Source organism: Pan troglodytes, chromosome 12 (assembly GCF_028858775.2).
Source record: "Pan troglodytes isolate AG18354 chromosome 12, NHGRI_mPanTro3-v2.0_pri, whole genome shotgun sequence".
NCBI classification, from domain to species: Eukaryota; Metazoa; Chordata; class Mammalia; order Primates; family Hominidae; genus Pan; species Pan troglodytes.
The window spans coordinates 13241714-13268724 of NC_072410.2; the positions used below are offsets into that span (position 1 = coordinate 13241714).

The 27011-nt window shown below is 39.3% G+C and overlaps 1 protein-coding gene across 20 annotated transcripts in view; it reads left to right on the top strand.

Moving 5' to 3' along the window:
- SEPTIN10 (septin 10) overlaps window positions 1-27011 on the top strand; it is an 87727-nt gene that overhangs the window by 28245 nt on the left and 32471 nt on the right. For 14 of the 20 annotated variants that reach the window (XR_010149272.1, XR_010149274.1, XR_010149275.1 and 11 more), the window contains 6 exons: window positions 588-705; window positions 1105-1300; window positions 11643-11829; window positions 18436-18597; window positions 20597-20693; window positions 21925-22093. Coding sequence is in view for 15 of the 20 variants with exons in the window: in XM_054678135.2 (XP_054534110.1) it covers window positions 588-705; window positions 1105-1300; window positions 11643-11829; window positions 18436-18597; window positions 20597-20693; window positions 21925-22093 (929 nt within the window). In the remaining 5 variants the exon portion in view is untranslated. Of the gene's footprint in view, window positions 1-587; window positions 706-1104; window positions 1301-11642; window positions 11830-18435; window positions 18598-20596; window positions 20694-21924; window positions 22094-22505; window positions 22676-27011 lie in introns of those variants that run through there. The other 6 variants (XM_054678138.2, XM_054678134.2, XM_063789448.1 and 3 more) reach the window with 3 other exon arrangements.

A 27011-nucleotide genomic window follows, 5' to 3' on the forward strand; every position in this document is an offset into this window, starting at 1 on the left:
GGAGTGCCTTCAGGGAAAAAGCTAGATAAACTCATCTCACCTGATAAGTTTCCTTCCCTCAAGTCTTATTCTGTCCAGTGTCTATCTGCCTTTGGTTGCACTCTAGTGACTTAAAAGGGTTGCTTGTAATTGTTACCAGTAGGCAGGTAAGTTTGACCTAAGTTACTCTGCCATTACCGGGAGCTGAACCTGTATCTGTACTTTTGTTTTGTGCTTTTTTTTCACTTGACATTTTAATGTAAGAATTTTCTAAGTTTTTATCATAAACAAATGGACTTTAACTTTTTATTTTGTAAGTGAATATGCCATAGTTGGATATTTTCCTATTTTGGAAATCGAATGTTTTAATGTTATACATAGTGCTAGACTCTCGTTGTATGAAGGGGATAAGAAATGTATGTTTTGAGGATCTGGACACAGGTTTCTTTTCCTGAAAATTTACTTAATCGCTTGTATCTTAGGTGAGGTATAATGATTATAAAAATTTTCATTTATTTGATATATTTGTCCTTCAAGTGTGCCTACATCCTATTTAAGTCAAAGTTGTTTTTTTTATTGCTGTTGTTTTTGTTTTTATTTTCCTTCAGAAAAGAGAAAACATTCGTTCGTTGACTATGTCTGGCCATGTTGGTTTTGAGAGTTTGCCTGATCAGCTGGTGAACAGATCCATTCAGCAAGGTTTCTGCTTTAATATTCTCTGTGTGGGTACGTGCCACCTACTCTTCCTCTAAGTTGTTCCTTCATATTCCTTGTGCTCACTTCATTCTTGTCATGGGCAGAACAATGCTCATGTTATCAATTTGAAATCATGATCCCAGGGATTCTCTTTAGTTGTTTAGATTCTGTTAGTTTTGTTTTTCTTAGCTTTAAGCTTTTGGCTTGTTATATAAACATCTCAGTGTTGTTGTCAGAGTCCTGAGTAGCTTAGCACACTTACTCTATGCTCTGCTCATGACTTGGGGGACCAGCCGTAGTGTGTATTTCTTTCATGCGCACCCTGGCCTTTGAAATATTTGGGATCTTTGAAACCACTCTAGGCATTTACAGTTGTATTTCTTTTCAGCCATTCATGCAACCATAAAGATGTACCTTTGTGTGTTTCAGGGGAAACTGGAATTGGAAAATCAACACTGATTGACACATTGTTTAATACTAATTTTGAAGACTATGAATCCTCACATTTTTGCCCAAATGTTAAACTTAAAGCTCAGACATATGAACTCCAGGAAAGTAATGTTCAATTGAAATTGACCATTGTGAATACAGTGGGATTTGGTGACCAAATAAATAAAGAAGAGAGGTATGTGTTTTCTTCTTGTAATAAAACAAGTTTTTCTTATTTCAAGACATTCGCCTTATAGCCCCATGAACTATCATTTGATTTTCTCCTATGGTAATTCATACCTTTCCTTCCACACATTGTTTTAAAAATAAAATAAACAATATTTTGTTCTTATTAGCACATTGACATTTTTCTAGCCATTTGTCTAATTTCTTTAGAATAATTTGAATCACCTTATTAAAATGTGCATTTCAGCAAAAGTAGCTTTAATTATTTCCTGACATGCAAATTCACTGTATATTAATTATACTAATTTTCAGGCAGGGCTTATCTCCTTGAAGAAAAAAAATACAAGACATATAAGAACAATATATACAATGGCCAAATACATGATGCTTGAATTTTTTGTAAAATTATAATCAAATTAGCCAGTTACATTATTAATCATTGCAGGAAAGTTTTGATAGTGAAATTTTAATTTATATTTTACCTTGTGTCTCTATTTGTTTTAATATTTCTCCTAAGGTCGTATAAAGATTGAGTAGAGATTCTATGCTCTATCAAATTTAAACTATGAAAGGGGGAAAAGGATTGGTAAAGCAATAACTTTTTGTTCGTTTTCCTTTTTGAAATGTGTTTCAATTTTTTTTTTTTTTTTTTTTGAGACAGAGTCTCGCTCTGTCACCCAGTCTGGAGTGCAGTGGCATGATTTCGACTCACTGCAACCTCCACCTCCCCAGTTCAAGCGGTTATCCTGCCTCAGCCTCCCGAGTAGCTAGGATTACAGGCACCTGCCACCACACCTAATTTTTTTTGTGTTTTTAGTAGAGACGGGGTTTCACCTTGTTGGCCAGGCTGGTCTCGACCTCCTGACCTCAGGTGATCTACCCACCTCGGCCTCCCAAAGTGCTAGGATTACAGGTGTGAGCAACTGCGCCCAGTCTTATTTCCATTTTTGTAAGTAATTTTTTTCCTTTTAAAAAATAATTTCAATTTTTCGTTTAGATTTGGGGTACATTTGCAGGTTTATTACATGGGTATATTGTGTGATGCTGAGGTTTGGGGTACAAGTGATCCAATTACCCAGGTAGTGAGCATAGTACCAATAGTTAGTTTTTCAGCCTTTACCTGGTATCTCCCTTCCCACTCTAGTAGTCCCAGTGTTTGTTGTTGCCATCTTTATATCCATGTGTACCCAATGTTTAGATCCCACTTACTTATAAGTGAGAACATATGGTATTTGGTTTTTTGTTCCTGAGTTAATTTGCTTAGGATAACGGCCTCCAGCTTCATCCATGTTGGTACAAAAGACTTGATTTTGTTCTTTTTTATGGCTGTGTAGTAGTCCATGGTAGGTATGTACCACACTTGTTTTATCCAGTCCACGTTGATGGGCAGCTAGGTTGATTCCATGTCTTTGCTATTGTGAATAGAACTATGATGAAACATATGAGTACATGTGTCTTTTTGGTAGAATGAGGTATTTTCTTTTGGATATATTCCAAGTTGGAATAGCTGGGTCAAATGGTAGTTCTGGTTTAAGTTCTTTGAGAAATCTCCAAACTGCTTTCCACAGTGGCTGCATTAATTTACATTCCCACCAACAGGGTACAAGCATTTCCTTTTCTCTACAGCCCCACCAGTATCTGTTGTGTTTTGACTTTTTAATAATAGCCATTCTGACTGTTGTGAGATGGTATCTCATTGTGGTTTTGATTTGCATTTCTCTAATGATGAGTTATGTTGAGCGTTTTGTCATGTTTGTTGGCTGCTTGTATGTCCATGTCTTTTGGCCACTTTTTAATGGGGTTGTTTTTTCCTTGTTTAGTTGTTAGTTTCTTACAGATTCTGGCTGCTAGACTATTGTTGGATGTATAGTTTGTAAAAATTTTCTCCCATTCTGTAGGTTGTCTGTTTACTCTGATGATGGTTTGTTTTGCTATGTAGAAGCTCTTTAGTTTAATTGGCAATTTTTGTTTTTGTTGCATTTGCTTTTCAGGACTTAATCGTAAATTCTTTTCCAAGGCCAATGTGCAGCATGGTGTTTTCTAGGTTTTCTTCCAGGATTCTTTTGTTTGAGGTCTTACATTTCAGTCTTTAATCCATCTTGAGTTAATTTTTGTTTATGGTAAAACGTAGGGGTCCAGTTTCATTCTTCTGCATATGGCTAGCCAGTTATTCTACCACCATTTATTGAATAGAGAGTCCTTTCCCCATTGCTTATTTTTGTCAGCTTTGTTGAAGGTCAGATGCCTGTAGGTGTGCGGCTTTATTTCTAGGTTCTCTGTTCTATTCCATTGGTCTATTTGTCTGTTTTTATACCACAACCATGCTGTCTTGGTTATTGTAGCCTTATAGTATAGTTTGAAGTCAGGTAATGTGATTCCTCAGGCTTTGTTCTTTTGCTTAGTATTGCTTTGGCTGTTCAGTCTCTTTTTTGTTTCTTTATGAATTTTAGAATAGTTTTTTCTAATTCTGTGAAAAATGACATTGGTAGTTTGATAGAAATAGCATTGAGGCCAGTTGTGGTGCCTTACGCCTGCAATCCTAGCACTCTGGGAGGTCAAGGAGAGAGGATCGCTTGCTCAGGAGTCTTGAGACTAGCCTGGGCAACATGGTGGGACCTCGTCTCTACAAAAAATTTTAAAAAATTAACCAGGCATGTTGGTGGGCACCTATACTGCCAGCTACTTGGGAGGCTAAAGTGGGACTATCACTTGAGCCTGGGAAGTCGAAGCTGCAGTGAGCCGTGATCATGCCACTGCCCTTCCAGCCTGGGTGGACAGAGTGATACCTTCTCAAAAACAAAACAAAAAAACAGCAATAGCGTTGAGTCTGTAGATTGCTTTGGGTAGTATGGCCGTTTTAACTATATTGATTCTTCCAACTATATTGATTCCATGATCATTTTTTCAGTTTGTTGGTGTCATCTGTGATTTCTTTCAGCAGTGTTTTGTAGTTCTCTTTGCAGATACCTTTCACTTCCTTGGTTAGATATATTCCTAGGTTTTTGCGTGAGAGAGTGAGTGTGTGTGTGTGTGTGTGTGTGTGTGTGTGTCTGTTGTACATGGCATTGTGTTCTTGATTTGGCTCTCAGCTTGACCATTATTGATATACAGAAATGCTGCTGATTTTTGTACATTGGTTTTGCATCTTGAAACTTCACTGAAGTTGTATATCAGTTCAGGAGCCATTTGGCGGAGTCTTTAGAGTTGTCTAGGTATGAAATTATATTGTCTGCAGAGAGATAATTTGACTTTTTCTTTTCCTATTTGGATGCCTTTTATTTCTGTCTCTTGCCTGACTTCTCTGGCCAGGACTTTCAAGTACTGTGTGAAATAAGAATGATGAGCTCAGGCATATCTTGTTTCAGTTCTCAAGGGGAATGCTTTCATCTTTTGCCTATTTTATAACTTGTTTTTTCTCATTAACTTATTTGTTGGATTGTTTGTATTCTATCAATTAATGAAGCAGTATATAAATACGATTCTGTGAAAATACCAAATGGTACAAATCAGTTGGAATGCACTTTAGCCATTCCCGTGTGTTCAGTCCCATTTCTTCCCCCAGAGGAGCCACTGCTCTGAAATAGGTTTTTTTTTTTTTTCCCAGACCTTTCTTTAGTTCTTTTTAAATAAGCTTTATTAATATATACTTTACATAGAATAAACTTTACTGATTTTTTTTTTTTTTTTTTTTTTGAGACAGGGTCTCACTCTGTCGCCTAGGCAGGAGTGCAGTGGCGCAATCTCGGTTCACTGCAACCTCCGCCTCCTGGGTTCAGGTGATTCTCATGCCTCAGCCTCCCAAACAGCTGGGATTACAGGTGCCCGCTATGACACCCGGCTAATTTTTGAAAAAGTAGAGACGGGGTTTCACCATGTTGGTCAGGCTGGTGTTGAACTCCTGACCTCAGGTGATCTGCCCACTTCAGCCTCCCAAAGTGCTGGGATTACAGGCGTGAGCCACCTCTCCCGGCCTAACTTTACTGATTTTAAGTGTACATTCAAAATGAATTTTCAGAAGCATATAGCATGTTGTAACCACTAGCATAGCTCTAATATAGGAAATGGCCGTAGTCATGGATATTTTGCTGTCCTGCATATGCATATTATTCTTTAGCCAGGGACTTGGGGGCCCTCTCCAGATGTGCAGTGCTTCCTGTCTGTGCAGCTTTCTTCTCTTCTGTTCCAACCTACAGATGTTGCTTTTGCTTCCTTGAACTCCTGTCTGGGTTTCCTCAACTCAGTGAATGGCCAGGCTCTGTGCTGTCTTTGCGCTCTGCCCGGGACACTTGTCCCCAGTCAGGAAGCTGGGACACGGTAGGGCTCATAAAAGAGGGCATTTATTTCCTTTTTCAGTGGTCACAGTTTTATGCTGCCTGTTTCCCAGTGTTTTAAAACCTTTTTTTCATTTATTTTGTTCAGGTTTCTAGTTATTTAAGGTGAGAAGATAAATCCAGTCCCAGTTCCTCTATCATGACTGAAGACAGGCTTTATTTTTCTTTCTTTCATTGTTAATGCTGGACTGTACTGGGTAGGACTTGCAGTATTTTGTAGGATAGTCAGTGATGGTAGTGGGCACCATCCCCTCATCATCCTAATCCCAAAGAGAAAGCTTTATTTTTTACCATGTACCATGCTTGCTTTGTTGTGGTTTTTTTGTTTATTTGGTTGGTTTTGGGTTTTGTTTTAGATAAAATAAAGAAATTCCTTTATATTATTAGTAAAAGTTCTTTTTTTAAAGAATCATTAATATATGCTTTCACCAGATTTTTTTTTTTTTTTTTGCATTTTATGGAGAAATTGTGACTTCTTTCATTTAATCTTTAGTAAGGTGAGTTAGAGTAACTGATTTTTTTTATTGGCAAATTAACCTTATAATTTTAGATACCATTCTGAGATCATAATATAGTGTTCTTTTTATATTATGCTATATTTTTCTTTTATTTTTTTTTGCATCTGTGTTCATCAGTGAAGTTTTTTTAGCCTGTATTCTTGTCTTATACTCTTTTTTTAAGATGGAACTTCACTCTTGTCTCCCAGGCTGGAGTGCAGTGGTGCGATCTAGGCTCATTGCAACCTCCATCTCTCAGGTTCAGACGATTCTCCTGCCTCAGCCTCCCGAGTAGCTGGGATTACAGGCGCCTGCCACCACGCCCAGCTAATTTTTGTATTTTTAGTAGAGACAGGGTTTCACCATGTAGGCCAGGCTGGTCTCAAACTCCTGACCTCAGGTGATCCACACGCCTTAGCTTCCCAAAGTACTGGGATTACAGGCATGAGCCACTGCGCCTGGCCTTTTATTTATTTATTTATTTTAAATCAAGATTGTGTTAGCCTTCTAAAAGGAGTTTAAGGAGTTTTCATTCTCTATTTTCTGGAAAAATTTGCATAAGATTAGAGTTATTTTTCCCTGGAATGTTTGGTAGAACTAACCAATGAAAATCAGAGCCTGGCTGGGCGTGGTGGCTCATGCCTGTAATCCCAGCACTTTGGGAGGCCAAGGTGGGTGGATCACCTGAGGTCAGGAGTTTGAGACCAGCCTGACCAGCATGGTGAAACCCCGTCTCTACCAAAATACAAAAATTAGCCAGGCGTGGTGGCAGGCGCCTGTAATCCCAGCTACTCAGGAGGCTGAGGCAGGAGAACCACTTGAACCCAGGAGGCGGAGTTTGCAGTGAGCCAAGATTGGGCCATTACACTCAAGCCTGGTCAACAAGAGCGAAACTCCATCTCAAAAAAAAAAAAAAAAATGAGGGCCTGGAGTTACAAGATCAGAGTTATTTTTCCCTGGAACATTTGATGGAACTTAACCAATAAAAAAAATCAGTGCCTGGGGTTTTCTAAGAAGATTTTGAGTTTAATTTTTAAAAAATGATTATAGGACAATTCAGAGTTGGTTTTATTTTGTTTAGAGACAGTTTTGTAAGTTATAATTTTCCAGGAATCTGTCCATTTCATCTAAAGTTTCAAATTACTGGTTTAAAAATATTGATAATGTACTCTTAATATCTTTTTTTGTCTTTATCATCTGTAATGATATTCTGTCTTTCCTGATAATAGTTGTTTGTGCTGCTTTTCTTTTTCTGATTGATTAGTCTTGACAAAGTGTTGTCAATTTATTTAATCTTTTCAAATACCAAATTTTGGCTGTATTGATCCTTTCAGTTTTATGCTTTTCTTTTTTCCTGTTTCATTACTTTCTGCTCTTACGTCTGTACTTTTGGAGTTTTGTTCCAATTTCTCATTGATTTTCAGCCTTATGCATTTAGTATTATAAACTACCCTGTAAGCGTGGCTTAGGCTACATTCCACAAGTTTGATACATAGTATTTTCAATTTCAGTAAATTTCTTTTTTTTTTTCTTTTTTGAGGTGGAATCTCACTTTGTTGGCCAGGCTAGAGTGCAGTGGCACAATGTCGGTTCACTGTAACCACCGCCTCCCAGGTTCAAGCGATTCCCTGGCCTCAGCCTCCTGAGTAGCTGGGATTACAGGTGCCCACCAGCACTCCGAGCTAATTTTTGTATTTTTAGTAGAGATGGGGTTTCGCCATGTTGGCCAGGCTGGCCTCGAACTCCTGACCTCAGGTGATCCACCCTCTTCGGCCTCCCAAAGTGCTGGGATTACAGGCATGAGCCTGCCATGCCTGGCCAACAATTTCAGTAGATTTCTAATCTCCATTTTTATTTTATCCTGAAGCATTGACACTTTTATTATTACGTGGTGACCTTTTTTCTCTTGTAATGCTTCCGTGTCAGCATTGTCTGCAGCTTTCCTTTGTATGTTTGGTGTAGTTTTTCAGTCCCTTTACTTTCAACCTTTCTGTGCCCTTGTGCTTTAGACATGTTTCTTATTGAGCATATTGTTGTCCTTTTAAAACACAATCTGACAATGGTTACCCTTTATTTGATCGTGTAATTCCTTCACAATTAATGTAATTACCGACATATTTAGGTTTAAATCTACCATCTTTTTTGTGTTTCCTGTTTGTCCTGCCAGTTCTATATTTATTTTTCCTTTCTTGCCTGATTTCTATGCTTATAGTGGTTCTCTTACACATTATCACACATAATCTTTCACTTAAAGTTGAAGATGAGTGTTTATACGTCTCATTGATAATACAAATAGACAATGAAATGAAATTTAGAACAGTTAAATTTCATTAACCGCTTCTCCTGATTGCTATTACATATTAACTCTTTTTTTTTTTTTTTGAGACAAAGTCTCACTCTGTCACCCAGGCTGAAGTGCAGTGGTGCAATCTCGGCTCACTGTAACCTCCCCCTCCTGGGTTCAGGTGATTCTTAAGCCTCAGCCTCCTGTGTAGCTGGTACTGCAGGCACACGCCACCCCACCTGGCTAATTTTTGTATTTTTAGTGGAGATGGGATTTTGCCATGTTGGCCAGGCTGATTTCAAACTCCTGGCCTCAAGCGATCTTCTCACCTTGGCCTCCCAAAGTGCTGGGATTGCAGGTGTGAGCCACTACCCAACCGAGTTCTCTCTTTCTTTTTCTTTTTTTTTTTTTAAATTTTGAGGTGGAGTCTCACTCTGTCACTGAGGCTAGAATGCAATGGCGCGATCTCGGCTCACTGCAACCTCCACCTCCTGCACTCCAGCAGTTCTCCTGCCTCAGCCTCCTGAGTACCTGGGATACAGGCACCTGCCATCATGCCCAGCTAATTTTTGTGTTTTTGCAGAGACAGGGTTTCACCATGTTGGCCAGGCTGGTCTCGAACTCCTGACCTCAGGTGATCCTCCAGCCTTGACCTCCCAAAGTGCTGGAATTACAGTGAGCCACCATGCCCGGCCGAGTTCTCTATTTTTTAACTACACGAGGTATTATTATATGGCCAGTGTATGTTTATTACCATCTATTAACCAAAAATTTCTGTGTCGCTCACATACTTGAAATTTTAGTTGGATGTACAATTCTGGGTTGCCAGTTATTTCCTTTCTTCCATTGGAAATATCATTCCACTCTCTCCTGGCTTCTATCTTTGCTATTAAGAAGTCTCCCTTAAGGGTCCTCTCCTTTTTTTCCTCTAATGCTTTTAAGATCTTTGTTTTTATTGTTATCCAGTTTTGCTATGCTGTACCTGGGTTTTTATTATTTCTAATTTACCCTGCTTGTGATATGTTTGAGTTCTTGACTCTGAATAGTGTGTCCGTCAGTTCTTTTTAAAAAATCTCAGACATTTCTTCTGTAAATATTGCTTCTGCCCTCTTTTCTGTTTTTTTCCTTTGAAAACTTTGATGAAATATATGTTAGATCTTCTCATTATGTCTTCTGTGTCTTTTACTCTTAATCGCTCTGGTTCATATTTTTTATCTTTTTGTCCAGATTATGAAAGAATGGCATATTATTTATTTAGCAGAAAATCTTTACGGTTTTCATGCTTGAATAGCATAAGACAAAACATTCAGATAGAGGTACATTTATGGTTATTTAGGTCATATAATAGGTCCTCTTACTGACCTATTTCAGGTCATTAATAAAAGCTTCTTTGGAATTTTTATGTGAAATATATACTTAACAGATTAATTTTTCCCATTTTATTTTTTTGGAAAGTAAATCCTATTGGGTCACATTTAGACCACTTTCCAAAGGATCACTTAACTGTTGTTATAATAATCACTTTGATGATGAATTGAATTCTTGTAATGTTCAAGATTTTATGCTATTTCTTTTATTTATTTACTTATTTAAAAAAATATCATTTTTTGAGGCCGGGTGTGGCACGCCTGTCATCCCAGCGCTTTGGGAGGCCAAGGCAGGATGATTGCTTAAGGCCAGGAGTTCAAGACCAGCCCGGGCAACACAACGAGACCCTGTCTATATATATATATTTTTAATTCATTTAAAACAGAATCTTGCTTTGTCACCTAGGCTGGTGTGCAGTGGCACAATCACAGCTCACTGCAGCTTTGAATTTCTGGGCTTAAAGGATCTGCCTGCCTTAGCCTCTCAAGTAGCTAGGACTATAGGCACCTCACAATGCCTGGCTGATTTTTAAAGTTTTTTAGTAGAGATGGGGGTCTTGCTGTGTTGTTGCCCAGGCTGTTCTTGAACTCCTGGCCTCAAGTGATCCTCCTGCCTTGGTCTCCCAAACCACTGGGATTACAGATGTGAGCCACTGAGCCTGGCCTATGCTAGTTCTGGTGGAAAATACAGATGTATAAGATACTGTCTCAGTCCTCACATTGTTTACCATTTGCATAGGGAGAACAATGTGTATTCTATAATTTTAAAAGAGGTGATGATCCTCAAGGACTAAAAGGTCGGGCAACTTTATAGAAGAATTTAATTTTGTACACATTTATTAAGTACCTCAGCTGCTCAAGGTACTGGTTCATTATAGGGCTAGAAAGATAATTACAAAGGTTTCCAGGGAATTTGACATGGGAACTGTTTGCTGTTATTTTCACTTGGAAACCCAGATTTGTTTAATGAGAATAGTTAAGAGTAGAAAAGTGAATTGCAAAGGCAGTGGTTTAGCATATCAGAACTGAATGGAATGCTCACACACCATTCTTGGAACAGCATTAGCACACTGCTCTGCACATGCACTGTGATTTGATTTGCATCTTGAAGGCTGAATAACCTGAGACAGCCAGAAGGAAGACTGCATTTCCAGGGAGGAGTTACCTGAGCAGAGGATGTAATTGGCCTTTCCTTTGTTTATAATTAAATAAAAATAAAAACATGCCAGCATTACTAGTTAGATACTGATGTATGCCTTTCTTCTTTACTTAGGCTTTTTGTGCCTTATAAATCTAAGAGGCAAAGAGTCATGGACTTTGACTTAAACGTCTTTTGAGTTATTGATGCCTGTGCATTTTCTCAGTTAGTTAAATAATAAGCCAGGTACCAGTTTGATTACAAATTAGACTGCTGCCAGCCCCTTCGAGCAGTCTGGCAAGTGTGGGAAGCTTTGTCAGAAAGGGACCCAGCATGTGAATGACTATGAGAATGAATCAGTGTAAATTCAATACCATTTCAAGCACAGATTGCCCTGATGGTTTCGGAAGTACAAATGATACTGAATTTAGGATAGTTTGACTTATGATTTCTCAACTTTATGATAGGTTTATTGGGATATGAAATGCATTTCAGCTAATATTTTCAACTTATGTGATGGATTTAGCAGGATATAACCCCATTGTAAGTTGAGAAGCATTTGTATAGCTTTTGCGCATGTTCTGCACATTTTTTAATCACTAAAGTTATCTGTTCAGCATAGATATTAACTGTTTATTAATTAGTGAAAATATAGACCTCAAACTTCTAAGAGTTGCACAGATATCTTAAGGTAGCACAAATAATGTTGTATTAAACATTTAAATAATTTTTCAGCTACCAACCAATAGTTGACTACATAGATGCTCAGTTTGAGGCCTATCTCCAAGAAGAACTGAAGATTAAGCGTTCTCTCTTTACCTACCATGATTCTCGCATCCATGTGTGTCTCTACTTCATTTCACCGACAGGCCACTCTCTGAAGACACTTGATCTCTTAACCATGAAGAACCTTGACAGCAAGGTGGGTTGAGGAAAGGAATCAACTTACCATACTTTAATATTTATTTTTAACTGTTAAAATATTTTTACAATATGGATATGTATTGTAACTTTTATCCTGTGCATCTTTTTTAAATTTTTTTTTTTTTTTTTTTTTTAGAGATAAAGTCACTCTGTCACCCAGGCTGGAGGTAGTTGTGAGATCGTGGCTTACTGCAGCCTCAAACCCGTGGGCTCAAACGATCCTCCTGCCTCAGCTTCCCAGGTAGCTGGGACTATAGGCATGTACTACCACACCCAGCTAACTTTTTAATTTTTTTTTTTTTGTGGAGTTGGATGTCTTGGTATGTTGCCCAGTTGGTCTCAAACTCCTGGACTTAAGTGATTTTCCTTCCTTGGTCTCCTCAAGTGCTAGAACTACAGGTATGAGCCACCATGCCCAGCGCCTGGAAATCTTTAAAACATTTTATATTTCCATCTAGCTTATTTTTTCAGAGAAATTGAATTTGGAAGATGAGATGCAAAGAAGGAATATTGCAATAAAATTTTAGTTTCCTTTGTAGTGATTAAATTGCATGCCAGAACATGGGTATTCTCTGCATTTTTAATGCAGAATTTAGTTGATACTAATTTTACTTTATGCCACTATTAAGTGAGAAGAACTTCATTAACAAGGATTAAGGTCTAATGTTGCATTAGATATTGTCGTAAAATACATTTTAATTTGGACCATACTGAGAAAACCTATTTTTGAATTTCCGAGCCAAGGAGCTGTATATAAATTTAGGGAGCTATAGAAAAATTCATAAACTAACTCACTTCAGATTTTTATATTTGTTTAAAAAATGGCTAAAGACAGTAATCTTACATTAAAGAAACGTTAGAATTTTCCGTAATCTCAAATGGTATGCGAAATGAAGCTTTCATGATCCTGGTTACTAACTGTATAAGTTGAATTAAAAATCCAAGGTTGTTCTGGATGCTGCTTCTTTCTCTGCAGAAACCTGTATGGAAAGCCTGAAGGCCTGCCTAGTGAAGCTTTGGCACATCGGTCGATTTACTTTTGACTAGTTGCTTGGTCCCCTGGTTTTAGCAAAAATTGATGTAGCTTATATGACAGTCTGTTCACCTGATCACATGTGATCAGATGTTCTAACCATTTAGCCAGTTGTTTTCATAGTTGAGTCTGATTATATGGAAATTCATATTTGTTAAAGGAACATAAAAACAAGAGTGTGCAGTTTTGTCTTAGCTAGAGTGGAGCAACATGAGGTAATTTGTATAAAAATTTGTAGAAGCTGGTGTCAGTGGAGGATGGCTCTAAATATTGGCTCTGTCATTTATTAGCTGTCTGATCTTGCAAGTTTCTTTAGCCCTCTGAGCCTCAGTGGACTTAAGTGATTTTCAGTGTCCTCCACTTTTAAATAAAAACTAGGGAGAAGAACTACCTCAAGAGGCAGATATGAAAATTAATTAAATTGATCCATGTAAATAGAGGGTTTAGCAAATAGGCATACCCAGTAAGAGCCTATCTGCCATAGAAGTTTGCTTTAGTATACTGTGTAAGTATATATTATCTAATCTTTTCCAACTTTGGTGATTTAAATATATTCTTTATTTTTTATGATAAAAGTGTAAACTACCCTGTAAAAATACCTGCCTCTTATTTTACATAAGAAGGTTGTTGGGCTGGACATGGTTGCTCATGCCTGTAATCCCAGCACTTTGGGAGGCCAAGGCGGGCGGATCACAAGGTCAGGAGTTTGAGACCAGCCTGGCCAACATAGTGAAACCTTGTCTCTACTAAAAATACAAAAATTAGCCAGGCATGATGGCACATGCCTGTAGCCCCAGCTACTCAGGAGGCTGAGGCAGGAGAATTGCTTGAACCCAGGAGGCGGAGGTTGTGGTAATCTGAGATTGCACCACTGCACTCCAGCCTGGGCGACAGAGCGAGACTCCGTCTCAAAAAAAAAAAAAAAAAAAAGGTTGTTTTAAAAGTTAGCTGAAGTCTACCTGTCCGGGTATAAAACAGGCAGTCAAGAGGGGTTAGGACATGGCTGTCATGCTGAACTGCCTGGATTCTGCTTCAGCCCCGCCACTTAGCAGCTATGTGGCCCTGGACAAACTTGGATTCAATTTTTCATATATAAAATAGGGCTAGAGGCCGGGTACGGTGGCTCGTGCCTGTAACCCCAGCGGTTTGGGAGGCCGAGGCGGGCAAATCACAAGGTCAGGAGATCGAGACCATCCTGGCTAACACGGTGAAACCCCGTCTCTACTAAAAATACAAAAAAAAATTCAGCCGGGCGTCGTGGCATGCGCCAGTAGTCCCGGCTACTCGGGAGACTGAGGCAGGAGAATGGCATGAACCCAGGAGGCAGAGCTTGCAGTGAGCCAAGATCACACCACTGCACTCCAGCCTAGGCGACAGAGCGAGACTCCATCTCAAAAAACAACAAAAAAAAAGAGGTGGGGAGCTAGAGAGAGCTCACTCTAAGACTTTTGGGAAGATTAGCTGAGATGAATATTACAAAGCATTTAGTACAATGCCTGGCATATATGAAGCACCTCTGTTACTGTTTTGTTATTTAAAACTTATTTAAAAATTAACAGGCACAGTTTATTGATGATATTTACATATTGGTATTCGAGGTAACTGGCCAACCCAACCACCTTTGAGTCATCAAAAGTCTTTAAGAAGTGTTAGCCAGGAGCAATTTATATTGATGTAGTCCCTTAGTGGATTTTCAGGAATAAATGGAAGAGCTAATGAGCACTTGTTCAGAGGCAGTCCACCTTGAACCAGCAGTTCAACCTGCAAACTCTTATAACAACTAGTTCTAGATGCTTCCTAGTCATCCCTCAGTATCCAAGGGGGATTGGTTTCGATACCCTGAGGATGCTGAAATTCCTTATATAAAATAGTGTAGGACAGTCTTGCAGTGCAAAACTATATTTTAGTCAGCAAGGGACCAAATATAGAATGGTGGTCCCATAAGATTATACCTTATTTTTACTGTACTGTATTATATGTTTCTGTGTTTAGATATGTTTAGATATACACATACTTACCATTGTATTATAGTTGCCTACATACACACACTTACCATTGTATTATGGTTGTCTACAGTATCCAGTATAGTTACATGCTGTACAGGCTTATAGTCTAGAAACAATGAGCCATACCATACAGCCTAGGTGTGTCATAGGCTATAACATCCAGGTTTGTGTGAGTATACTCTGTGATGGTCACGCAACATCAAAATCACCTAAGATCATATTTATATCGCGTTTCTATCACCATGTTTATTAGTCTGTTCTCGCATTGCTATAAAGAACTATCTGAGACTGGGTAATTTATGAAGAAAAGAGGTTTAATTGACTTACAGTTCCTTAGGCTGTACAAGAAGCCTGGCTGGGGAGATTTGAGGAAATTTAAAACCATGGCGGAAGGCGAAGGGGAAGCAGGCATGTCTTATATGACCTGAGAAGGAGGAGGAGAGTGCAGGGGGAGGTGCTACACACTTTTAAACAACCAGATCTCGTGAGAACTCACTACCACAAGAACAGCAAGGGACAACTCTGTCCCCATAATCCAGTCACCTCTCACCAGACCCCTCCAACACTGGGGATTACAATTTTACATGAGATTTGGGTGAAGACACAAATCCAAACCATGTCGCCATGGTTAAGCCGCACATGACTGTATATAACCTACTTGTATCCTTGCATATACTTTAAATAATCTCTAGATTACGCATTATAATACCTAATACAGGCCGGGTGTGGTGGCCCATGCTTGTAATCCCAGCACTTTCAGAGGCCAAGGCAGGTGGATCACGAGGTCAGGAGTTCAAGACCAGCCTGGCCAACACAGTGAAACCCCATCTCTACTAAAAATACAAAAAAATTAGCTGGGCATGGTAGCAGGCACCTGTAATCCCAGCTACTCGGGAGGCTGAGGCAGGAGAATTGCTTGAACTTGGGAGGCGGAGGTTGCAGTGAGCCAACATCACGCCACTGCACTCCAGCCTGGGCAACAGAGCTAGACTCCGTCTTGGGGAAAAAAAAAACCTAATACAATGTAAATGCTATGTCAATAGTTGTTGTATTGTATTTTAAAATTTGTATTATTTTTATTGTTGTATTGTCATTAAAAAAATTTTTCCCCTAATATTTTTGATCCTCAGTTGGTTGAATCTGTGGATGCAGAACCCACAGATGATGAGGGGGGCAACTGTAAAGACATTAATGAGCATTACAGTATTACCTTTTGACCAATACCTTATTTCATTCAAACCAAAATGAAATATTTTATGGTAACGGTAAAGGTCATGGGTATCATGCACTCATTTAAAGATGGTCACTACTCACTTCTGCCTTATTAAGTTGATGAGAGACGAATTCTAAAATTGGGACTACCTTATCAAAATCCTGCCTTTAGCTTTCTATTGTACAAACTAGACAGGAAGTTAACCCCTAAGCTTTGTTTTAAGTTTAAAAGAAAAACTAGGATATGCTGAAATTACTTGATTTGGCCCATTTTAAATAGCAATACACAGGTTTTTTTTGTAGGGGCAGTTGGCAGGTGTAGGGAAATTTTCACTTACACAAGGGCACTACATAAAGATGAGAGGTGGTGTCCTTGCTGACCTCATCTTGCCACTCCCCAGGCCACCTCCAGATAGTTGTCTTCTGTTACTAAAAAGCAGAACATTCAACTGCTTGACATGGAAAGTTATCTTCTCTTACGCCATTGGTGACAAGCGACCCTCTTTGGGCAATACCTGTTACTTTCCCTCCCTCTAATAGTCATGTAAACATTGATGTTTAGTATTCAGTCTACTGCAGTTTATTGTGCAAGCAATTATAAGTTATTAACTTGGCATAATTTGTTGAATACCTAAGTATATAATATTGAAACTAAGGACTTGGCACCAAAATGTTTATGTACTTTGACTAATTTAACAGGAAAGTTGTTTACTTAGGATTGCTGGAAAGTTTTCTGCCATCAATTTCATAGACAGAAAAAATTTCTCTCCTTGGGAGCATATGGAAGACTGATAAATTCAGATATATACTTGGCATCAATGTGAAATTTGAGAAGATAAAAAAATTTAGAATAGGAATTATAATTTTTTCCTTTTTTTTTTTTTAACAAGAGTTTTGCTCTTGTTGCCCAGGCTGAAGTGTGGAATGCAATGACGCGATCTCGGCTCACTGCAACCTCTGCCTCCTGGGTTCAAGCGATTCTTCTGCCGCAGCCTACCGAGTAGCTAGGATTACAGGCATGTGCCACCATGCCCACCTAATTATTTTGTATTTTTAGTGGAGATGGGGTTTCTCCATTTTGGTCAGGCTGGTCTCGAACTCCCGACCTCAGGTGACCCACCTGCCTCAGCCTTCCAAAGTGCTGGGATTACAGGCGTGAGCCACTACGCCCAGTCAATTTTTTACTTTTAATCTGAAAATTACATTGAGGTTTTACTGTCTTGATACATATGACTGATTAGCCTGAGGTTTTTGATGAAAAACAAACTAAAAAACTTAAGAACCACCAGTCACAAATTTGTGGAGCTATCAGGCTTTTGTGGGGGTATTAATCGTATAGAACTAGATTTACAAGTTATTCGGTCTTCACAACCCCAAATCTCTTGCCCTCTGTCAGTGATAGGACTTCAAATAATACTGAGAAAGTTATTCCTTTGCATCATGAACACTTTTAAGATAGTAGTACTTACAGTTTCCTTCCTCTGCTGTCTAAGTAAGTCTGTGACAGTGGGGCACAGGTAGGCATGGAGTCAGTCCTGAAACAAGAGGCAGAAAGAGAAGCTTCACCTGTCTTTTAGTTTTGCTGAGGGATCAAGCACCCTGGTTACTTAGTGCTTAGATTATTAAAAAATAAAAATTCTTAGTGAATTGAGGAGGCAATTCAGTTTACCTTTTATCACGTTTTACTTTTTAAGTGTATGATGAAATTGCAAGATTTTGAGAGAGAAGAAAATGTGAGATTTCTAAACCTAAATTCAAATGAAAGATTAATCTTATAAGAGTTCTGCTTTCTGAAAGCATTGATTGAGGTGCCTGTAATCCCAGCTACTTGGGAGGTTGAGGGAAGAGAATCGCTTGAACCCAGAAGGCAGTGGTTGCAGTGAGTTGAGATTGCACCATTGCACTCCAGCCTGGGTTACAGCGAGACTCCATCTCAAAAAAAAAAAAAAAAAAAAGATTCTGTGGCTGGCATCTGTAGGAATGAGTGTATAAGGGGTGTATATATACAGGAGAATGGCCATCTAGGTCAGGGTTGGCATGCCTTTTCTGCAAAGGGCCAGGCTGAGAATACACTGGGCGTCACAGGCCCTGTGGTTTATGGCAGCAGCAACTCATCTCTGCTGTTGTAGTGTGAACGCAACTGTAGACAGTACACAAGCAAATGGGCATGGCAGTGTTCCTGTAAATCTTTATGTATCAAGATCAACAGCGAGATGGACCGTAGTTTGCCAGCCCCCCGATCTAGGTTTAGGGAAATTCATTGTCAGAATGAACAGTTTTGAGTGAAAAAACAGCTGCAGGATTAAAAAAAAAAAATCCTCAGTAAGATTTTGTTTTTCTTTATTCTTAATAGGTAAACATTATACCAGTGATTGCCAAAGCAGATACGGTTTCTAAAACTGAATTACAGAAGTTTAAGATCAAGCTCATGAGTGAATTGGTCAGCAATGGCGTCCAGATATACCAGTTCCCAACGGATGATGACACTATTGCTAAGGTCAACGCTGCAATGAATGTGAGCTCCTGATTGAATGTTAATTCTGTTTTCCATGTGAAAATAAAACTGTAATTTGTGAGTAATATTGCTGCTAATATACTTTCACTTGTGTCTTCCAAAAAGACTTCAAACAAGGTGAATTTTCAAAAAGTCCAGTATGAGAAAATGTTTAGTTTTTTAAGTTGGAAAAGGTGTAAGGAGAATTTATTTTTAAGCATATTTTTCTTTCACTCTGCTTTCACCAAAATAAAGTGATACATTTGTGAGACTGGGATATACCTTTTGTGCAGCCGTATGTAATTGCCTTAGAAAGATGACACCTTCCTACCCTGTCTTTATAAACATGAGAAGACTTTACAGCCTCCCTTTGCATGCTGTAAAATCTTAAAATCTTTAAGGAGGTCTCTTAAAACTAGTATTTATGCTCCTTCTCTCTCATAGTGTCAAGTTACATTCATATAACTTTTAGTTTAATACAATGGAAGGTGACTAAGTTCTTAATTTTACTTTCTTGAAGCTAACACATTTTTAAAACACCTGGTTGTGTTTTGTAGGATCATGGGTTTTGAAATCTGACAGGCTTGGTTGGCCATATGTCCATTGGAGTTACTAACCTCCCTGAGACTTAACATATCTACAAAGTTAGGTTAATACTGCCCACCTTAAGGGTTGTTGTGAGGGATAAATGATGTCACCTTTGTTAAGCGCCTAACAGTGACTTTCAATAATTGTTCATTCCATTTCTTCTATTTTCCTTTTCTGATTTTTCATACCACTTTTATATTAGTGTACCTAAACTAAATCTGTAAAAAAAAAAACTGACTAATGTAAATGAGGTGATCTTAATTCCTGTATGTTAAATTGTCTTTACATCTAATTTTATTTCTTGTGCTCAACTAGAATATTCAGAAAGCCACCATTAAGAAACTAAATATGTCAATTTTAAAATATTAAACATAGTAATTAATAATTTTTACATTAGACTTTTCCCCTGTATTAATCCTCAACTTCAGACAGACCAGTCTACTCCCTGCCCCTGAACCTAGCTATTGCATTTTGTTCAGAATCTTTTCCTTTTCTAAGCCATTTCTTCCCACTTTGCTTATCCATCTAAATCTTGTTCTTCTTGATCTGGGTTAGCTTGTGTCTTCCTGCTCCTAGTGATCTCTCACTCCTCTCAATTTCTAGGACATTTACTATATTGACATTAATTTGGGACTTTGTATACTACTTTATATTAGTACCATATCTAAACACCCACACACTGTACACATACACACAAACAATAGGAATACGCTATTGTATAGTTACATATACATTTTGTATACTGTGGGTGTGTGTATGTGTAATTTCCTCAACATTATCTTTGTCTTTTAGGGGAAAATTCTTTTTCGGCCAGGTGTGGTGGCTCACACCTATAATCCCAGCACTTTGGGATTATAGGGCTCACACCTATAATCCCAGCACTTTGGGATTATAGGGCTCACACCTATAATCCCAAGACAGGCGGATCACCTGAGGTCAGGAGTTCAAGACAAGCCTGGCCAACATGGTGAAACGCCGTCTCTACTAAAAATGCAAAAATTAGCTGGGTGTTGTGGTGGGCAACTGTAATCCCAGCTACTCGGGAGGCTGAGGTAGGAGAATCACTGGAACCCAGGAGGCGGAGGCTGCAGTGAGCTGAGATCGTGTCACTGCACTTCAGCTTGGGCGACAGAGTGAGACTCTGTCTCAAAAAAATAAAAATAAAAATAAATAAAAATTTTTTTTTGTTTGTGTGTATTCCTAATAGCATAATGCCTTACATGTAAATACTTTTCTTTATGGGGCCCAAAGATGACTCTTGTAGAACAGTTAGCACATATTCACTGGCAGGTTTTAAAATCTGAGGCATAGCTGACCGTTCGATTTTAATAGGTTTGTTATTTAATTATTCTCTTCCCTCTTACATAAAATTTATTTTATCTAGTCAGTTATCACAGTGGTATGAGAAGATGTGCTCGATATTCTTTTTCAGGGACAGTTGCCGTTTGCTGTTGTGGGAAGTATGGATGAGGTAAAAGTCGGAAACAAGATGGTCAAAGCTCGCCAGTACCCTTGGGGTGTTGTACAAGGTAAATGAGACAACGGATGACTAGAAATATGTATCTATCTAGTAATCTCAAAGCTACCTGTCATGCCTTCTTTGGGGTGATGCTTAGTTTGGATGTGATTGGTTGTCAGAGGAGTTGGCTGTGTACTATTTTAGCCAAAGTCTGGAGGCCGTGTAGAGCCTCCCCCTTCTCATTATGCCACACACACATTACCCCCGCCCCCACGGTACCCTGTTAGTAGGTGGGAAACACCAGTGGGGCACTCTGACCAAAATGTGAATGTGGAAAGTAGTGTTCAGACATAAAACATCACTAATTACCACTTAAGTATAAGAACAGTCAACCATCTTATAAATTTATATATTTTTACTGATCAAAGTATTGCCAGCTATTTCCAGAATAAGCCAGTCAGCCAACTTAAAAAGTTATATCTACTTGACATTTAGATTATTTAGCTGACATTATAATGAGTAAGTAAATAGTATTATATGGTTCATTTACTTATAGTGCTAATTAATGGTGAATAGATTACCCTTACTAGTATAGATTTCCAAATGCTGATTTTTTTCTTAATTGATAAATTTTGTAATTAATGAAAAAATTGAGAAAATATAACATTTTTAATTTTATAAAAAATGTAAAAGTAATAATTATACTAAAGAGTATTGGTCACAATAAAATATATTTATTTGTAGTCCTCTGGTCACCGTAAACATAGAAGAAGGATCATGTAAGTGTGTTCACTAATTTTGAATAGTGTCTAACACAGGATCATAAATGTGTTCTATAAAAAGAATTTGATAATTATAGCAGGGAAGGATAGTATTCTTGAGTTTGCAGAATTTACTACTTTGAAGTTTTAGTGAACTAATATTACATACTCTTTTTAAACATTATGTGAAATGTCTTCAGGATAGTTTGTAAACTGCTAACAAAATATTAGTGTGAAATAACTAGAACACTTGGTTAACAATAAGTTGTGTCTTTTTTGGTATTTCCTGGTGATCCATTGGCTACTAAATTTAAAGTAAATCTCCTGGTCTGTTAATTCACATTGCCTATGATACAGTATTTATACTGCAAGCGTTTCTTCCTTGGTTACTTGTATAAAATAATCGTAGCTGTTAATCAAACTGATCATTTTGCTATTTGTTTCACATGTTTTCATTTATTTGTTCATTCAGCAAACACTTAGTTGTGTGCCAGGAATTAAAATCCAGTGTTGCTTTTTTCTTATTTTTTTTTTGGCTAGTGGAAAATGAAAACCACTGTGACTTTGTAAAGCTGCGGGAAATGCTCATTTGTACAAATATGGAGGACCTGCGAGAGCAGACCCATACCAGGCACTATGAGCTTTACAGGCGCTGCAAACTGGAGGAAATGGGCTTTACAGATGTGGGCCCAGAAAACAAGCCAGTCAGGTAGGGTGGGGTTCTTGGGAAGCCAACCAAAGAGGAAGTTAGAGAGGATTGCATATTTTTATATATCCAGGATGATGGGGCATGTGTTCTTTAGAATCTCCCAAAACCATGATATAGAATCATTTGGTAATGACTAATTATTGTGCTTCTTGAATCACTTGACTCCTTCTTGCTTTTGAAGAGTCTTGCTTTTTAAGTCCTTGTCTGACTCAAAAAGAGTTAAATATGATGAAGAATGTATGGCAGAGGCCCCCTGTTTCAGTTCATGCTGACATGAGTAACTGAAGGAAAATACCCTCATTATTTGATTTCTTTTTGTATTTATCTGAGACGATGATATATTTAACTGTTGTCATAAAGGTAAGTTGGAACACAAATCATTTTCTTATTTTTATTTATTTATTTTTTGTAGAGACAGGGTCTTACTATGTTGCCCAGGCTGGTCTCAAACTCCTGGCCTCAAGTGATCCTCCTACCTCAGCCTCGCAAAGCTTTGGGATTACAAATGTGAGCCTCCATACCAGTCCTCAGGAATCATTTAAAATAAACTAAAACATTTTCTGTTGGTTTTTCTTCTGTAAAGGTTTTGGAATGAGTGAAGCTTAGCAAAACATATTATAAAGGAAGAATGAGAGTGCTTGTAGGGAGTCGGAGATTAGATTGTTTCTTGCCATATTACAGTGTAGTTATAAGAATTTTAGAATCTGAACCCCTCCTTGCTCAGTAATATAAAGCATTAAAAGTTGTAGAAACTTCCTTGGTAATTTTATATGGTGCTGTATCCCAGACTTTATGCAACTCCAATCCTTAGTGTACTGAATCAGATCAATTTGATGTAGCATTCCAGAACAGTGTTTGCATGCAGGAAAGCATGAGATCCTTGGGACAAGTGCTATTTTAAACTCTCTTATGAGACTGAGGATTCCTTTTCCATTGCATTGTTTGCATTTGTTATTTCCCTGGTTCTTAGCACCTGCACCAGAGTAAACAAAAGAAAGGGGGAGGAGTGCATCAAATTAGTGCCGCTGTTGCATATAAGCTTTTGGAAGACTTAATCTTAGATGAAGTTAAATTTTTAAATTTCTTCAGTCTATGGAGTTAATTAATGTTTTCACTTCTGGTAGCATAATGAATTAAGAATTGTATATACTTATGGCCGGGCGTGGTGGTTCATGCCTGTAATCCCAGCACTTTGGGAGGCCAAGGCGGGCAGACCACTTGAGGTCAGGAGTTCAAGACCAGCCTGGCCAACATGGTGAAACCCCGTCTTTACTAAAATTACACAAATTAGCTGGGTATGGTGGCACACTTCTGTAAAACCAGCTACTCAGGAGGCTGAGGTAGGAGAATCACTTGAACCTGGGAGGCAGAGTTTACAGTGAGCTGAGATCGTGCCACTGCACTCCAACCTGGGCAACAGAGCGAGACTCCATCTCAAAGAAAAAAAAAAAAGCATTGTGTGTACTTAACCCACCCTCACCAAATTCAGGCATAGGATGCTTCTGGTTGTGGGCCAGTCATTCTCGTAAACTGACAATTTTCTCATGATATTGTCTTCACTAAAGATTAATCATCTCGAGTTAGCTTCCCTAGTGTTTCTCAGAGGAGACTCACTTCTCATTTCTTCCAAGTCTCAGGGTCACTTCAGAGGCCTCTGTGCACTGAGGTGGAAGGGGTCCTGAGTAAGAGCGGGCAGGGACAACTTTGAAGTCCTCTCTGCACTGAGGTGGAAGGGGTCCTGAGTAAGAGTGGGCAGGGACAACTTTGAAGTCCTCTCTGAGGAGACAGGCCTAGGTGTCTGGTGGAGTCATCATCAGTCACCTGTGGATGATTAAGAAATGCAGGGTCACAATTTCCAGGGATGAAGCCTAGAAATCTGCAGTCAGAATTCTTAGTCATTCAGCAAATAGTTTGTCTGCTGTCTGCTCAGCCAAATGCTAGTCATTGGGTGTATGTGCACTGTTGGATCAAATAGAGACCCTGCTTGTGTAGAGTCTCTGTTGAGGGGTGGGAGGAGGACCCCTACGTGAAGAAGAGAGTTGGTGGGGGGGCAGGTGGAAGTGGGGAGACCAAGTTAGGAGGTTGCCATGGTGGTCCAGGCATGAGAAGATTGAGGCGTGAAAGAGAGGGGTAGTGACAGAGGGGTGAGAAGCATGCTTAAGACATGTATTTTTTTAATTTAATTTTATTTTTATTATTATTATTATTTTTGAGGTAGAGTCTCACTGTGTTGCCCAGGCTGGAGTTCAGTGGCATGATCTCTGCTCACTGCAACCTCTGCCTCCCGGGTTCAAGCGATTCTCATGCCTCAGCCTCCTGAGTAGCTGGGACTATAGGCATGCACCACCACCCCCAGCTAATTTTTGTGTTTTTATAGTAGAGACAGGGTTTCACCATGTTGGCCAGGCTGGTCTTGAATTCCTGGCCTTGGGGTCAGGAATTCCTGGCCTTGAATTCCTGGGGTCTTGAAACCCCATCTCTACTAAAAATACAAAGTGATCTGCCTGCCTTGGGCTCCTGAAGTGATGGGATTACAGTGATGGATCACACCTGGCTAAGGATATGTAATTTGAAATTAAAGTCCATAGGACCCACTGATAAATTATTTTTGCATAGGGGATTTGAAGGAAAGAGAGGGATCAAGGATAACTCAGTCACCACTTTGACCTAGAAAATGGGGTGACTGGTGGTGATCGTTATTGACCTGAGGAGGATGGGAATCAGAGAGTTTAGGGGTGTAGTTGGTAATCCAGAGGTTTTAGAAATGTTACATTTAAGCTGCTTATTAAATATTCAGGTGAAGAGTTTGAGTAGGTTATTAGACACATGAATCTGGAGCTAGGGAGAAGTTAGGGCTGCCATAGTAACTTGGGAGTCAGCAGTGAATAATACTGGGTAAAATCTTAGGTATTTTTTTTAAAGGCTCTGCTAAATGCTAGAGATTACTATTATTTCACATGGAGTTTATGTTCTTGTAGGGGAGTTCAAAAATTAAACACCTAATTGCACAGTACATTGTAGCTGTGATATAAGCACTAAAGGAGAGGCAGACAGTGTAAAATGGGTTGTGTGGGTGGGTGGGGGGGTTCCAAATTTAAGCTGGAAAATTCGGGAAGACTTTCTTGAGGCAGTGGCTATTTTGAGCTGTAGTAACTTGGGGAAAACAGAGCAAGACATATACAAAGGGCTGAAGATGGAGAGAGAATGGCATCTGTAAGACTCCGGAAGAAGATCAGTTCACTGCAGTACAGCAGGACAGATGAGGCAGGCCTGGGCTCACGTGAGATGAGAGAAGAGAACAGGCAGGCAGCAGCTGTGGAGGCCCTGGGGAGGATTTTGATCTTTGTCCTAAGGGGAAGGCAACGCTATTTTAGGAATAATATAATATTTGCATTTTAAAAATTATTCTTTGCTCTAATGTGAAGGAGGTATTGAAGGGGTGTTCAGAGATGCTTAGGAGAGGCCAGTTAGGAGAGTATTTCTTCGACTAAAGTGAGATCAATGAAAATAAAGAGCTGGACATGTTTGAGAGATGACTAGAAGGTAAAATTGGAAGAACTTAGTGGTTGTTTGGATAGAATAAAGTGAGAAAGCAGGAGGCTAGAAGGAGACGCCTAGTCTCCTGAATTTATGGTTTCATGGCTAGGTGCATTCATCTAGATAGGTAAGGCTGAAGGAGGACTAGCTTTTTTGTGTGTGTGTGAGGCAGCAGTGGTAGGCACAATGGAGGTCACAGTTTGGGACCTGTTGACTTTGAGTTTCCTCTGAAACAGCAAAGTGACAATTACAAGTAAGCACTTTGGGGTATCTTTCTGGAGGTCAGAAAAGGGATGGGCCAAAGAAATAGCTTAAGAGTCATGGGTATTTAAATGATTAATTCTATGTGTGACCAGGGATAAGACTGCCTGTAGAGAGAAATACATCTAGAAAGAAAGGCGACTCAGAAACAGCCTTGAGTCCCTTTAGTATTTGTCAGCTGGAGGAGCAGATAGGAGAGCTTGAGAAGGGAGGAGGAGGAAAACCAGCAGTGTCACGTCTTGGAACTTGACAGAGGGGATCAAGAGAGAGGGAGTCTGCTGCTGTGTCAAAGTTGAGGGCCAGGTTTATGCTGCACAAGTACAGAGGTGCTTCCTTGACAATTCTTGGAGAATAATGAAGACCACTTTGTGTTCAGTTAAAAAAGGCAGTGGTTGGGGCCAGGCCCGGTGGCTCACGCCTGTAATCCCAGCACTTTGGGAGGCTGAGGCGGGCAGATCACGAGGTCAGGAGATCAAGACTATCCTGGCTAACACGGTGAAACCCCATCTCTACTAAAAATACAAAAAATTAGCTGGGCGTGGTGGTGGGCACCTGTAGTCCCGGCTACTTGGGAGGCTGAGGCAGGAGAATGGCGTGAACCTAGGAGGCAGAGCTTGCAGTGAGCCAAGATCATGCCACTGCACTCCAGCCTGGGTGACAGAGTGAGACCCCATCTTAAAAGACAAAAAAAAAAAAAAAAAAAAAAAAGGCATTGGTTGGAGGCTACATAGGTCTGGACTTGCAGATTTGAAGGGAAGGCCTGCAACAGGTAGAAACCATTTTTGTTCCAGCTCTGGGAGTGGAATGAATGAACTGAAACCATTGCCAGCCTTTTTTGTTCACTGCTCACAATTCATAGTCCAGGGAAAGAATGTCCAGTAGGCCTGATGTAGGTCATGTTCCCATCTCTTGTTTAGGAGTGAGTGTGAACCTGATTAATTGTCCCACAAGACTGTATCCCATGGGGGAGAGGTAGCCCCCAAAAAGGTAATGAGGATAATGGATACTGGTACCAAGAGGAAAGGACTCAATGATAGGTAGTCAGAAATCATAGATTGCCCATCACATCCATTTGCTGAGCATTTCTTCAGGTTGGGAAGCATCTGCTCACTGATCACAC